We start from the raw sequence: 14,794 nt of genomic DNA on the forward strand, positions 1-14,794 counted from the left end.
CTGGATCTCGCCCTAGATGACGGACAGGAGCACGCGGTTCAGCACCATAAAGGGCGTTGCGAAGTGCCCTACACGTCTCGTTAGACCAGACTCCAGTTGTCTGTTGACATGGAACCGCGAAAGGGGACGGATCGCCAAACAAACGAAAATGCTGCTGCCATACACACATACCCCAAGCAGCGCGAGTGGCCACGGGAAACGGGATGCCGTATTCGAACCCAGGCCACGCTGACACCAGAATGAGCGACACGGCGAGGATGTGGCCAACCAGTGTAAGCACAATCACTTGCCACCAATTGAGCCCCAAGCTCAGCATGCTCGAGCCCTGGACATTTGATGTTAGTCAGAAGACGCGGTGGACCAAAAGTGACGACGACAATCAGGACTCGATAATAATGAGCCGTCGTCGCCGTCGTGGCACGTTGTACATACAATCTGAAAGTTGCTCATGCAAAACGCCCCCGTGCTCCACATACTCAGAAACGCCGTCCATCCTACGACGACGACTCGTGGTCAGCGGGGGTTCGTATTCTTCATGATGCTTCGCCCCTTTCTTTCGTCATTTGAGTCCCCCGGGCCGTATATACGTACCCCATGTCCGCCGTGCCTTTTCAATCGGCTGCACGTCCCAGTTCAACAGTGACGTTGCCTCGACTTGTCCTGGCTTGACAGGAAGCTCCAAGTGCTTCAAGAGGCTCTTTCGCGCCATCGTGGTCGGCTCGCGTCTTCAAGCTTGTCAGAGGCCTCGCGATGGTCCGCATCGAGCCACCGCAGTGAAGGGGCGAGGGAGGGGCGGGTGTGGAACGAATTGTATCGGGTAAGTACGCGACTCGTCGTGCATTTTAGAGGAGGGAGAAGCCCAAGTCGACACGGGCACCGATGCAAAGCGCCGAGGGGGAACAATTCCGGTCCATGTTCCATGTGGTTGTTGGTGAGAGATGTGCCCCCGACACTGACAAGCCGACCAACGGCCCGGTGTTGGTCACACCTACCGTCGAGCTCCCTCCGGTGAGGCCAACCGGACGGGCTGTCGGGGCAAGAGGATTGAGGCGGGCTGCGGAGGTGTACAACGGCTGAGTGGCTAGTCTAGTCCAATATCTGCACCCGCGAGTCGTTCGAAACCTCCTTCGTCCTCGTGCTCTCCCGTGCAACACAGCCGAAGTCCGAGCAGCCGACCATGTTCCCCTCACTGAGTCAAGAATGCGCCGTTGTTTGACGATTCACGGAGGCTCTGGGTGAATAATACTGAAGATATGTATACTGTACGGAGTGCGAACTGTCGTACTTCGTGCTGACGAGTCGCGAGACAACCATGATCCTAAATGATGGGCACTTGTGCTACCATCTAGTAGCCGTCGTGGATCGTGGGGTTGGTGACTGCCCCCTGTCGCGCGACACATCCATCGGCGCGGGGAAACATCCGCTCTGTTGCGAGCAACATCAGTTGGATCTCCTTCTTCCGTCAATTGGACGGCGCTGTTCCGCCCCTACCAAAGGTGAAGCCTGTGCCGAGCAACTCGCCGCTTAGACAAGGGGCATTACATTCCGCGTCGTCGCGCGGTCTGGTCTGTTGCCAGAAACCTCAACAACAGGTTTCCGCCTCTAAAACATGACACTAAGACGCGTACCCGATGGCCTCGCCGTCTTTCTTCGACATGGAGAAATACGCTGCTCGTGGACCTGCTCAGTATCCGCGATGGCAGTGGCGGAGAGTAACGTCCAAGGCCTTACATGTACGCGCGAGGCTGATGCCGCTACTGCAACGTACGACTCGCAAGACCAGAATGTATGGAAGTCCAATTGCGGATGATCCTTTGTGGTGATGCAGCTAGCTCTATCCTTTTGCGTCACCATCTAGGTGACATAGCGTAGGTTGTACAACGGTATATAATTCAGGAAGACGGAAGTAGGCCATGAATCTCAAAGCAGTCAGTATCTGTGCTTTACATCATGATCTACAATATCACGGAGTTTGGTTTTTTGGAACTATTTAAGCAATCACTCGTGCAGATGTCAGCTTCTAATCCAGCATCTCTTTCATTGCAGAATGTCTATACCTGCTCTCTACATTGTCACATCAGACTGCAGATATCATGAGCAAGAACGAGGAACTTCGAATCTACCAGGAGCTCAGGACGTGGCCGCGGCCCGTATACCCCTTTCGGGACTTGGTCAGTCCGTTCTTCGAAGATCTGGCCGATGAGTGTTGTCAATGGATCGATACCGACTGTCAGTCTGAGTCAAAGGCCGCTCGTGAATTGCACAAACGGCATCGGCTCACTGATATCGCCGCCCGGGCATTCCCGGGACTGAGCCTGAATGAGCTACGTCCCATTGCGCGCTTCACAGCGTTCTTGGCTATACTAGACGATATAATGGACCACAGTGAGCCCAATGAGCTGAATAGGGTCAAGGAACGCATCCTTGATATCCTGGCGGGCAAGGAGCACACACAGCCGCCACCAGGGTTCTATCGCCAACTTTATGCCATTCGGGAAGAGATTCTCGGGTTCCACATGCCCACTCGCCTCTTCGACCAATTTGTGTCATCAATCAGAGAGCTCATGGTTGGCTATGCCCGCGAGAAGAAATACAACGGCAAGAACGAGGCTCCCCCTTTCGCGGTCTATCAATCAATTCGCCGGCAAACATCCGGAGGCCTGTGCTATGCAAAGTATCTGTGTGTTCATCAGAACTATCGCGATCTCCCTGATGGAGTACTCAGCCACCCGTCCATACTGCGCATGCACGACCTCGTCGCTAGGATCATTGGCTACCAGAATGACTTCATATCGCTACCCAAAGAACTCTCCAGAACTGGGGACGCCGTCAATATTGTTATGAGCATCCAGAAAGAGTCGGGTCTGAGTCTTGCAGATGCTTATACAAAGGCTCTTGAGGTCCACAACGCTGACCTTGCCGAGTTTATTCACTTACAGAGCAGACTCCCTGACTTTGGACCGTGGCGGCTGAAGACGCAAGGCTACGTGACCGATCTGGGCACCTTGATACAGGGAGTCTACGCCTGGCATGTCAAAGATACTGGGCGCTATGCTCCCGGGGCCTACGTTGAGCCTGAGGACGGGGTCCAGCTGGACACCACGCCGACTGACAAGTACTCGACGCCATCCACTGACGGCGTCGGCCGCCTCGCCACACTGTCTTCCTGATGTAGCCTTTTACTTTCAGGATGGCCTCGGCTGGTGGCGCATTTGCTTCAATTTTTTGGGGTACTTTTAAGCCTTCCGATACTGACGACTTGGCTTTGATGCCGCCGCATGTATCTGGCGGCAAGCACCACGTTCGTTGCGCCGCGAATCCGCTCAGCCAGAGGCCCGGGCGCCCTGTTGGACGAAACATCGTGTATTTACAAACTGAAATGCGTCTCTATACTCTTGCAGTGTTGTAGAAGAGCTTCTTTGTGGCGAGTGTTGGAAGTATCTCGGTTACGATCATTGAATGTACGGCATGTACGGCATGCTCAGTCTGCACGCTCGTCGCTCCATGCATGGGCTTCCTGTGAGACTCCTTGCACAGCGTACAGGGGCGAACCATTGTCCCGGGACCGCAGGCGAAGACACGCAGACCACAGGCCCGAGCAGACGGGAAGCAGGGGACTCTCAGACGGGACACGGATTCACAGGAAAAATGACAGATCTCTTGCGTCTCTGCTGCGATCCCCGTCTCTCGCATCGGCTCTCGGCCAATGGTGGTATGCCTCTGAAGATCTTCCGACCCGGCATCCAAGATGGCTTGGTGGGGCTGACAACAACGCAAAGGCACCGAGGAGCAGGGAGTTGCCGCTGCACGTTCGAGTGTGGCGGACCGGTGGAAACTAGAACACGGAGCGGTGTGGTGTGCGGGTCAAGCTAGGACAGAGCCTCACAGCCCAAGGACTTCGACGCAATGCAAATATGTTCTTCGACCCATTGGGCGTGCATTGGTTACGTGCGCCATTTCACGAGGGTTTTCTGCTGCCCTCATCGGCTGCCTTACAGCCAATCTCATGTTGTGAGATTGAACTGATTTGCTGTTTTGGCAGGTATCCCTCATTAAGGTGAGGCAAAGAAGGGTCTCGACGAGTCACACACGCACGCATGTATGCCCAGGAAGCCATGCCCAGGGGAAGCTGAAGCAAGTACCGGGCCTCATAATCTTGGACGATCCGCCACTGCACCACGTCGAGATCAATACGCGCGACGGAACGGCTGAGTGGCGCCGCCCCCCTGCGGAAAACATTACGATAGTAATTCGAGGAAGCGAGGTGGCGCGACGCCCCTGTGATGAGGCGAGCGATATCGCATGTCGGGTCAGGAAGACATGGAGCCTTCTGGGCTTATACGAGGTCAAGCAGCCCCGCAACTGGGTGGTGGCAATACAATAGGAGGGCATTTTGATGTAAAGAAAATTCATGCAGGCGGTTCAGCACTGCTTGAGCTTGAGCTGCCTGTCGGTCTCCGTCCCGAGACTTCATCATTCCACCCCATCTCGATCAAGCATTGTTCTCATTCCAGCTCATTCCAGCGGGTGCTGCCTCGGCGACGATCGCACCCTATTGAATCGCTGCTTGCTTTGAACTTTGTCTACATCGCACCACCGAAATCCCCATTGGGAGAGTGCAGCTGTAGTCAACCGAAGAAAGGCTTCCCTCCTGTCCTTCGACCGACGGTCCGACTCACAATATGGTCATGAGGTTGGCCACGACTGTCGCCGCCGCAATAGTGGCCACGGCACCCGTCCCCCCCAATGCGTTAAACACAACCAATCCAGGTCAGTAGGTACCCACCAAAACGCGTTCAGCAGCCCTGTTCACCAGGGAAGTTGGAAGTTGGGACATAGGCTGATGAAGCCGCGAGCAGACTCGATTCGCAATGTGGCCGCCACCATCGCCCACGATGCCATGGGCTACTACAAGGGCAACGTGTCCAAAAACGAAATCGTACGTCGCCTGCTCGCTCTACCGCCAAGTCAAGTCACGGAATGCTAATAAATATCCACAGGACGTTGGTGATGTTCAAGATCCCTACTACTGGTGGGTGGCTGGAGCCCTTTGGGGGGCCATGCTGGACTACTACTACTACACCCGCGATCCGACATACAACGATGTCGTGCTTCAAGCCTTGCTGGCCCCGGTGAACGTGGGCGCAAACCACGACTACACGCCAAAAGCGCGAGAACTGGAAGAGGGCAATGACGATCTTTTCTTCTGGGGATCTGCTGTTCTCTCCGCGGCGGAGCGCAACTTTCCACAGCCAGACAAGTCGCTGCCGTCGTGGCTCGATCTCGGGGCCAACATTTTCAACGCCCTCGTCTCTCGATGGGACCCGTCGACCTGTGCCGGTGGTCTTCAGTGGCAGATTTACCCATCCAACCCAAACGGCATGCACTATAAGAACTCGGTCAGCAACGGCGGCCTTTTCCAGCTGGCGGCGCGCATGGCCCGCGCGACGAACAACGACACGTACCTCGAATGGGCGACTCGTGTGTGGAACTGGTCCGCTGGCGTTGGCTTCATCGACCCAGACAAATTCCACGTCTACGACGGGGCAGACTCTCGCAAGAACTGCAGCGAGACCAACTATCACTCGTTTACGTATACGAGCGGCATCTATCTCTACGGCGCGGCCATACTGGCAGACCACACTGGCGATCGTGTCTGGACGACGCGAGCGGAGAACCTCCTCAAGGGGGCCGGGTGGTTCTTTTCGCCCTTTGAGAACTCCACCGTCATGTACGAAGCCGCTTGTGAGACGGTCAACGCCTGCACCGCCGACATGACGACCTTTAAAGGCTACCTGAGTCGCTTCATGTGGCAGAGCGTGAAACTCGTGCCATCTTTGCGAGATGGTGTCGAGAAGCTGCTGTTTCCCTCGGCCAAGGCAGCGGCGGTCTCATGTTCGGGCGGCGTGGATGGCCATTCCTGTGGCCAGCGATGGTACGTCCATGGCTTTGACGGCGTCACGGGGTTGGGTCAGCAGATGTGCGCGCTGGAGACAATCCAAGGCCTTCTTATAGACGACGTCGACCCTCCGCTCAAAGGTGACAAGATCAAGGTCGTCCGCGATACCAAGTGGGTAGCTCTTGGTGGTGCCAGCAAGACTGGGCACGATGGGCCAACGAAGACTGGCAAACCTCAGCCGACGGAGACGGAAGACAGTGCCAGTGTCGCAAGCGCATCTTTCGGCCTGATGCTCATGAGCTTGCCAGCCTTGCTGCTGATTCTCTGATGGTTAGTCTCCCATCCCGCGTGGGGAGTTGTGCACATCTGAGCGGCATACATGAGTCACGGTTGGAAACCTGAACGCATACACGACATGAAATGCAGGTTGTTCATTGGAAGCAACTACATTTCCAAGCAATTATAGACTGGACCAAGCAAGTATAGAATGCATTTGAACATATAAAGATGTCACCTACTTAGCGTGGCCGAGTGCATGTGTAGAGAGAGAGATGAAGGGGTTTGACACCTTGTGCACCCAAGTTGCGAACGGAATTGCTACCGTTGCAGCTCTAGAAGCGCAAACTATCAAGGGATCGTGGCTTTGCCAGGGAAACTTTGTTGACTTGGCCTCGTGCTTATTAGTGAATGCTTAGCTGTTGCAAAGTACTCGCTTCCTCAATGACGTCACACTCCAACGGTCTTGGCTGAAGCTCTTCGTGAACCCAACGGTTGGAGTTCCGCATTAGGTCCTCGCTCTCGGGTCTGTTCTGGTCTGCCTTTCCCCATGATCAACTTTTGTGGCGCTCGTCATGCTCCAGACCGTCGGGAAGAGGATCCAGTCGGAGCGGGTTCCACATCGGTTGGTTGGCTGAGACAATCTGGCAGGCTGTTCCGTCTTCAGTCGCGGAGACTGCGCCGTGACCCTGATACGGTGGCGAGTCGTGGGCTACGTCCTCCATCGACGACGCCGCAACCCTAGGTATGGCTGCTAACACACGCGCTGGCCACGACAGAGGGCCCGCCAACTTTGCATTCAAAATATGACGCAATGTTTTACAAGAGTGCAGAAACGGTGGGATGGTAATAACGCTACCTTGTCTCCAACGTGTTGCCTGCGACGTTCCACTTCAACGTTGCCCAAGGAGTCGTCTGGTGTGTAGGGTGGGAAGTGGCGGGTTTACTCATTTCCCTGCCCCGAACGAAATAACTCATCATGTCTCTCTCTGGTAGCCTATTTGTTTGAGTGTCTTTGAGAATATCAGAATGAGGAATAGGTCGACCACAGACCGAGTGTACAGTTGTGTAAAATGCGAAATGCCGTCGCTGCCAGAACGCAGCACCTTTGGATCGATCCCCATCGGCCCCCGCACTCACTTGATCTCTCTCAGACGGGCCCTGTCCAGGGCCCGGTGTGTCGCACAAGGTCCCGGACGCTGCTGGCGTCTAGCGCATGACAGCTATTCGGAAGGCCCAGCGTATGCCTGTACGGACATGAGGGAGCTTTCGTCTAAACGCAATGGCCTCTCCGAGTCCTGCAGGCTTGACGCCGCAGATGTTGGCACGATGACGTTGGAAGAGCACATTGTTGTTCTGTACGATGGCGGGCTTTCACCAGACTTGGCGTCGCTTTCCCCTGTTTGCTTAGTGTTGGCACTATAATCGTCTCCATGCCACGGTCTTGCGCAGCTTTTCGGCCTCATCGTGCTTTCTTTCCCCAACTACGACATGGAAGAATGACACTGTTGAATCGCGAACATGGCAAGCGACCGCGCGCAACTCGACGATCTGCCCAGATGCGAGATGCGCAACGTAATCGCTTCGTCGCAACGACGGTCTAAAGCCTGTTGCTCCCGGAGACTGGGCTAGGCTGCCCGCATTCATGGTCCTGTCTCACCACTCCTTCAGGGATTGCCCAATCTCAACTGCGCGAGGAGCGGCGTTGGTGGGCCTCCCGTGGTAACGAGCATTCCTCACCGAGACAGCAACAAGGTGGTCGCTCGGCTCGTCGCCTCGGCTGCTATTGTTTGCAGCGAGCGGACATACCAAGAGAGAAAAGAAGCCTGCAGGAGCCGTCTGCAGTCGCCTAGACGCCCGGCGTTGGTGGTGTCGCTGGTTTTTAGGCCCGACGATCCGCCTGTTGTGGTGTAGACGGGGGCCTCGCAGGCAGTCCTACTAACAGGTCACGTTTGCGAATTGACAACAAGACATGGCATTTAATCTGTTTTCGTTCACAATCGACATGTCGTCTAGTACATCCATAACTAATTTAGAATGCATGCTGTGCTTGGCCGACTATGCCTCTATAAGAGGGAGGGCATGATCGATGGCACTTGATGGGCTGGCTCTCCCCTGGTTCGTCTTGATCCTCAACAAAGCTGTCCATCATATTGTTCATCTTCAAAGTCAATACCAATACCCTCGCCTAAGCCCAAACAAACAAAACAAAGCAGCCAAGATGAAGTACTCGTACACTGCCGCCGTCCTTGCTGGCATGGTCTTGTCCGTGCAGGCCGCGACCGACCCTGGCGTCGCCCTCATCGACAGCCAGTGCCAGAAGATCTGCGAGACGTCAGATAACGCGTGCCGCACCATGCCCGGCGCCAATATTTCGACCTGCAACTCGGAGCTCGCGAGATGCAAAACCGCCTGCCGGCCCGACACCAACTCGTCTGCGGCCGTCACCTCGCCCACCAAGGTCCCCGACGTCAGCACCACTCTCACCACCCAGACCACCGCTCCTACGTCGTCGTCGTCTGGTGGTGGCGACCAGTGCGTGACCAAGTGCCAGACGGCCGAGAACGAATGCCGAGTCAAGCCCGGGGCCAACATCTCGACGTGCGTCTCCGACTTTGAGGCATGCAAGGCTGCTTGCTCGCCGAGCAGTTCCATGAGCAGCAGCAGCAGTGCCGCCTCCAGCTCCGAGGCGGCCACGACCTCGACCGCCGCACCCACCAAGACGGCCTCTCCCACTACTGCCCAGACGGCCGCGCCAACAACCACGGGCTCGGCGTCTACGCCCCTCGTCACGGCGGGTAGCTCCAAGATGTACCCTGCTGTGGGTCTGATTTTCCTCTGCGGCGTGGCTGCTTTCTTGTAATCATAGATGCGAGACGAGACGTGGTCCGCAGATGGGGTGTTATTGCCTAATGGCCTTCGGAGGAGGGGGAGAGGGGGCGATTGATGCCATTCTCATCCACGGAGGGAGAGCACATTGGCATATACCGACTTAATTATCGCGCTAATATTTGTCTCCCTATCTACTTTCGATTCCACTTAATAGACTTGGAACCTCTTTCACTTGGTGTAATACGGAGAACTCTCTGCGATACCGTGGCGGGTAGCGTCTGCTGCACCCACCGTCAATGGGACGAAAACGTGCATCGTGGTCTGCTGGTGCATGCCTGCCTCGCTCAAGGGGACACGCCGCGCGACTGTAGTAGCTCGCTGTAGGTGATGGTTCGCCGCAGCAGAGGTTTTGCTCGCAAGCCCCGATCTTCCAGATCAGCCACGCCGAGTCAAAGACGCAGCCGTCTCGTAAGCTGTAGCATAGCTAGGTAGGGCGTGAACGTCAAACGTCAAGCGAGGAGGCAAACACCACACTCCGGACTCGCCCATTGGCTGGCTCGCACCCTGTATTCTCCCAAGTCCCCAAGTGTAAGAGCTGCCGCCCCATCTTTTTTGTCTCTCGCTGCCCTACTTGCGTACATACCTCTGTGAGCACTGAGCAGTAGTAGCACACCGATCAAGCTCCGGTCAGCCCAAGGACCCCTGCCGTGCGCCACCCGGAAGCTTAACGGAGATGCGCCCAATAGGCACTGCGTTCTGGCGAACGAGCTCCGCAACGTTTGGGGTTTGTGTTTCACTGACATCTTTGATGGGGAGCTCCCGCACCAAAAGCAGTCGAGTTAACGTTGCAACGACTTGCGTTTAACGCCACTGCAACGACATGTAGAACCACTTGGACAGAGCAAATAGACCGGATGTGGTCCGGCTAGAAGACAACCCGGGGTTGACGCGCCCCGCCGGTTTACACACATGAGCGGGACGCAAGACTTAAAGTTATGGCTGGCCCGCCGCCACTTCGGCCGGTCGGCTCCGGGGCATCTCCGTTCTGAGTCCTGTGACTCTGTCCTTCCTAGATGAAGTTCCTTGATTGACAAGCCACAAGCCATCTGTCAGAACGTCGGCTCTCATTATGCAACGCTAGCTAATAAGAGGGTCAACGGAATCGTGAAGATGACCTGCCGGGCGATATAATGCGACCCGACTCTGGCCCTCATATTTTGCGAAATGCATCCCGGTCCCCCGAAGGTATTGCGGTGCCTCGGGGGCAGTGGCGATTTGATGCTTCTGGAATGCGGTGCGGCACTCAACTTCCCGCCTTGCCGAACCCGTCGTAATAACTCATCTTTGTTACGGGATCGGGAAGCAGGCGATGGAAATGGCCTGCGCTTACCGCCACAGGCAAGCTCAATTGCCTTTGCTGCCGCTCAATCGTAGGCAATAATTGACCCTAAAGAACTTACACTCCCTACCCGCATGGGCCGCTCGTCTACTGGTAGGGCGGCCAATTGACCACTCACAAAGCTCTCAAGTCGAGTCGACCGCCAACTCTGGTAGGGAGTCGGGGCCGACGGCAGACTCCAAGACCACACATCTCGGGTCAACACAAAGCGGAAAGAACTCTCAGCGTCGGATTCATCCCAGGCTCTCGGAATGTTTGACGCCATCACATTGAGGTGCTGCGAAAGGCCAAGAAGAAATGAACCACGGTGGCATCATGGTTTCTTGCCAGTATCCAGTCGACTGGGTCGCGTCGGATCACACGGGACTTGACGATACACTACTCACAGGCGATCCGACGTCCAGCGTTCTACGTCTTTGGCAATAGCGCTTTAGGCTTTTGCCTTTACGATGTTCCGATACTCTTGTCTAGATCTTCAGGCGAGGCAGTGCTATGACTGAGGTGATCTGAGCGTCTATAAGTAGGCCTCGCATTCCCACTGGAGGCGATGGCACAACGCATTTAGTGGACGACCTACTTCATTCTCTTCATCCTCTTACTTCATATACGCCGGGGCCTACTCTCATCTTAAGACGCTACGCAGCCGTCACAACCGCATTCCGCCATGAGATTCTCCGCCTTTATCTCGGCCCTGGCCCTGGGAGCAGCCGCCGCCGCCTCCCCTACCGAGGTCACCGCTCGCGAGATCAGGGCCCGCGACAACTGCAACCAGTCCGGAAAAAACGTTGTATGCTGCAACGGCCCTCTCAGCTGCCTTCTCAACCTTCTGGGAGGGCCCTGTGGCGGGGACAGCTACTGCTGCGACAACGGAGCCACCTCGGTAAGACTCTTCCACCTTCGCGGTGAATTCAAGACGGAGCCTTCATCGCTAACTTGCACAAAGGGCAACGGTGCGATCGTTTTCAGCTGCCAAAATTTGGATTTTCTGTAGTCTATGGCTATATGCTTATCAGATGCTCACATTAATGTGCACGTGGTTGCTCCGAGCGCATAGTCAGCCGCTTCAGTTCTTACGATCAAGTGAGGCGCAGCTTTAGGCAAGCGTCAACGAGGCTTTAGCTGTGAGCGCGATAAATAGTGGTCTAACTCTTCCCTATACGTATTTAATTAATACCATTCGTCCGTTTCTTGTTTCGTATCGGTGTATCTGTCTACTCAAAGCGGATGCTGATACCTCAAGTGCTGCCTCGGGAGGGCAACCATACAGCTACGTTGATCGACACGTTAACTCATTCCGTAATCACCCCCTCCGGGTGTTCCTGTTGCGCGACTGTTTAGCAGATATCTGACACTCAAGATTTTGTCCAATTGGCAAGGCAGAATCAGGGGTGAATAGGAAGATGTTTTATCGATGTAGAGCAATTCGACCTTGTCGATCGAGAACGCGACCAGCCTCAGCTATGCCTACCAGTGGATGGGATTGCCACCGTTTGTTCGTGAGGCACACCAATGCAACAATGGCTACGTGCAAAAGGTATGTCCTGTACGGAGGGGCAGTGTTTTCCGCACATCGACAACGAGGGTGAGATCAAAGAAAGGCCAAAGCGAACGAATGAAGAAAATGATTACGGCGAAGCAAAAGCAGCCGTTTCGATCCCCAACTTTCCGCCCATTGGCTTATCTCTATATGACGAGATAGCTAGCAGGCTTCTCCCTCGAGCCCACTAGGGCAACAACAATGATAGAGGAGAGCAACACGTCCGCATCGTCAGTCATTGTCATGGTTGAGAGCCAGGTTGTCATACACTGTAGGAGGACACTGCCGCCGTTGATGGAGTGGACATGCTCCTACTGGTGGGCTCCAACGACTTGTTGGCCGTCGCACTTGGCGATTCGTTGGATTCCCGGCCCCGGTGTTCCGTCAGGCTCTAGATTCCATGGTCAGCCTGGCTGGGCAACAACGGACCATGGCTGCCGGACCGCGAAGACAACGAAGTCAACAGGGCGCCAAGGAATCGTTATTACAGTGAGTGAGGGGGTGGCACATTTTCTGGCAAGCGCTGCTGTTATTCACGTCTGTGACGGGGGCCCTCAGTTGCCACGACCGTGCTAAAGGCCCACAGCGTCCGTCATGTCTGCGAGACTGAGCCTGACATTGGCTCATGGCGTGTATTACTGTACCTTAATAACGCTGCTGCAGATGCGCCTGGTCTCGGGCCATCCATGCCAAGCGTTGGCATTCGTGTTGGGTGCTGCTGCTCCAATCCGCCAGAGGAGTCATCATGATCCAATGCTGCACTCCCCTGCACCAACGTTTGCCAAGTGGCCGTGACAGCAAACAAGCACCCGTCCTTTGTACCTTGAGATGTCTCTGCCATGTATTAGCCGACTAAAAACATGGAGCTACTGAGCAGCATCGGATTGCAGAGCGCGTAGTCATTTCATGCAGTGCTGCGACATGCACACCGCCGGTCTGGGCTACAAAAGGTTGCGCACAGTATGGGAGAACATCTTCACTAAACAATCGAGCAATTATGAGGAGTAGGTAGAAGCGGGCCAGTGCCGATGTGCATAGCCGGAGGCTGTGAATTAACCGGCGTCAGGCGAGGTGGTCTGAGCAGTTGCTACGATTATACAAGCCTACCACAACTGCGCTTGCTTCGCCCAACGGCCTCGCTCAATTATAAGTTCCCGGTCGTCCTCTTTCTGGCGAGCCCTCGAAGTTTGAAACGCCTTCCGGGGACCATCGCCTGACCATCGCAGCGTCTACACACAGCCCGAACGAAACAATGCCCACGACTCACAACGAGACCCTGGCGGCGCAGGACGAGCCACAGCCGTTGGCTCCCGTCGCAGAGGTGGCCATCGAGCTCAACGAGGACCTCAAAGGATTCGAAGCACACGAGCGACTGTTCCAGGCTATCGATCCACAAGAGGAAAAGAAGCTGGTCCGCAAAATCGACATGGTTATTTTACCAATCATGGCTTTTGTCTACCTGTTTCAGTGTACGTATACTAGTATAGAGCCTCGTGATGATGCGAGCGCCTTGGTTGACGGATGATCGCTAACGACCGACGCACGGATTAGATGTCGACAAGAACTCCATCAACAACGCCGCCGTGTTTGGCTTGCGCAAGGACTGCGCCTTGAATGGCGTACAGTTCTCCTGGGTGGTATCTCTGTTCTACTTCGGGCAACTTGTTTCCGAGTATCCCGCCGCCTATCTTCTGTCTCGTTTCCGCGTGGCAACCTTCATTGGCGCCACCGTAGTCGTATGGGGAATCGCAGAAATGTCCAACGGCGCACCCCATAATTTCCCTGGCCTTGCCGCTGCGCGTTTCTTTCTCGGGATTAGCGAGGGTGCAGTGAGCCCAGCCTTGTCATCATCACGTCGCTATGGTATCGCCGCGAAGAACATCCCATGCGTGTTGCCGCTTGGATATCCATGAACGGAATCTCTCAAATCGTGGGTCCGTTGCTCATGTATGCCGTTGGCGTCTCTCACATGTCCATTGCAAGCTGGCGCGCGCTCTTTCTTGTTTGCGGAGCCATCACAACGGCCTTGGGAATCGCCTTCATCTTTCTAATGCCAAAGGACACAACCACTGCTTGGTTTCTCAATGCTCGAGAGAGGGACCTAGCCACTCGACGCCTCGCCATCGACCGGTCTACCAGAGAACGTTCAGAGTTCAATAAGGCTCAGATGTGGGAGGCACTCAGGTCCCCCCTGACCTGGTTTTACTTTGCTTTCGCTATTTGCGTTATGCTCACCGCTCCCATTCTCAAGGTATGCTATCAGGCGAGGCCCTTTTGACGGTATCATGTCGGATGGCAGCTAATGCAGGCCCACTTCTACAGTTTTCGTCTCAGATAATAAACGGGTTCGGCTATGACAAGTACCGCACAATGCTTCTCGGAACACCAGGTGGCGTGATCTGTTTTGTGGGAATCTGGATTGCCGCACTCGGCCCTCGCATATTCCCAAACACCCGAATTTATACGACGATTTTTGTCTCACTTATTCAGCTAGCGGGATCCGTCGTCCTTTTGACCGTCCCAGTCCACCAAGGGAACGCATGGGCCGTTGTCGTTGCCACATGGCTTGCGTCTTTGGTCTCGGCGCCTTTCTGTGGCGTAACAGCGCTCGTTGCGTCCAACGTGAAAGGAAACACCAAGAAATCCATCGTCAGTGTCGGTTTCTTCATTAGCTATTGCGTTGGAGCTATTGGTAAGGCCCATACACCAGCTGACTTCATGCACATAAGTGGCTAATGTTTGTCTTATTAGTGTCCCCTCTTGCCTGGACGCAACACGATGCACCGCGTTATGTGAAGGGCTGCATCTTGTCCATTGTTAGCCTGATATGTCTCATCATTCTGCTTCTAAT

General features: G+C 55.1%; 6 protein-coding genes across 6 annotated transcripts; 5 read left to right on the top strand and 1 right to left on the bottom strand.

The window, feature by feature from the left end:
* Positions 1-12: 12 nt before the first annotated feature.
* Positions 13-709, bottom strand: JDV02_010682 (uncharacterized protein; the record flags this gene model as incomplete). The annotated part of the gene is made up of 4 exons (XM_047992436.1): positions 13-68; positions 172-325; positions 433-494; positions 592-709. The coding sequence occupies 4 exons, from the start codon at positions 707-709 to the stop codon at positions 13-15; spliced, it is 390 nt and encodes a 129-aa protein (XP_047848450.1).
* Positions 710-2,093: 1,384 nt separating this feature from the next.
* JDV02_010683 (uncharacterized protein) lies at positions 2,094-3,170 on the top strand (the record flags this gene model as incomplete). Its single annotated transcript, XM_047992437.1, has 1 exon — positions 2,094-3,170. One exon carries the CDS (start codon positions 2,094-2,096, stop codon positions 3,168-3,170), a length of 1,077 nt encoding a protein of 358 aa, XP_047848451.1.
* A 1,255-nt stretch (positions 3,171-4,425) lies between these two features.
* On the top strand, positions 4,426-6,444 carry JDV02_010684 (Mannan endo-1,6-alpha-mannosidase). The gene is made up of 3 exons (XM_047992438.1): positions 4,426-4,770; positions 4,860-4,939; positions 5,001-6,444. Exons 1-3 carry the CDS (start codon positions 4,683-4,685, stop codon positions 6,225-6,227), a joined length of 1,395 nt encoding a protein of 464 aa, XP_047848452.1. The 5' UTR covers positions 4,426-4,682; the 3' UTR covers positions 6,228-6,444.
* A 1,852-nt stretch (positions 6,445-8,296) lies between these two features.
* On the top strand, positions 8,297-9,094 carry JDV02_010685 (uncharacterized protein). Its single transcript, XM_047992439.1, has one exon. The coding sequence runs from the start codon at positions 8,397-8,399 to the stop codon at positions 9,036-9,038; it is 642 nt and encodes a 213-aa protein (XP_047848453.1). The 5' UTR covers positions 8,297-8,396; the 3' UTR covers positions 9,039-9,094.
* A 1,976-nt stretch (positions 9,095-11,070) lies between these two features.
* On the top strand, positions 11,071-11,397 carry JDV02_010686 (uncharacterized protein; the record flags this gene model as incomplete). Its single annotated transcript, XM_047992440.1, has 2 exons — positions 11,071-11,286; positions 11,350-11,397. 2 exons carry the CDS (start codon positions 11,071-11,073, stop codon positions 11,395-11,397), a joined length of 264 nt encoding a protein of 87 aa, XP_047848454.1.
* Positions 11,398-13,195: 1,798 nt separating this feature from the next.
* JDV02_010687 (uncharacterized protein) lies at positions 13,196-14,221 on the top strand (the record flags this gene model as incomplete). Its single annotated transcript, XM_047992441.1, has 3 exons — positions 13,196-13,412; positions 13,495-13,679; positions 14,003-14,221. 3 exons carry the CDS (start codon positions 13,196-13,198, stop codon positions 14,219-14,221), a joined length of 621 nt encoding a protein of 206 aa, XP_047848455.1.
* Positions 14,222-14,794: the final 573 nt, after the last annotated feature.

The sequence above is a fragment of the Purpureocillium takamizusanense genome, chromosome 13 (genome assembly GCF_022605165.1).
Source record: "Purpureocillium takamizusanense chromosome 13, complete sequence".
Classification (NCBI taxonomy): domain Eukaryota; kingdom Fungi; phylum Ascomycota; class Sordariomycetes; order Hypocreales; family Ophiocordycipitaceae; genus Purpureocillium; species Purpureocillium takamizusanense.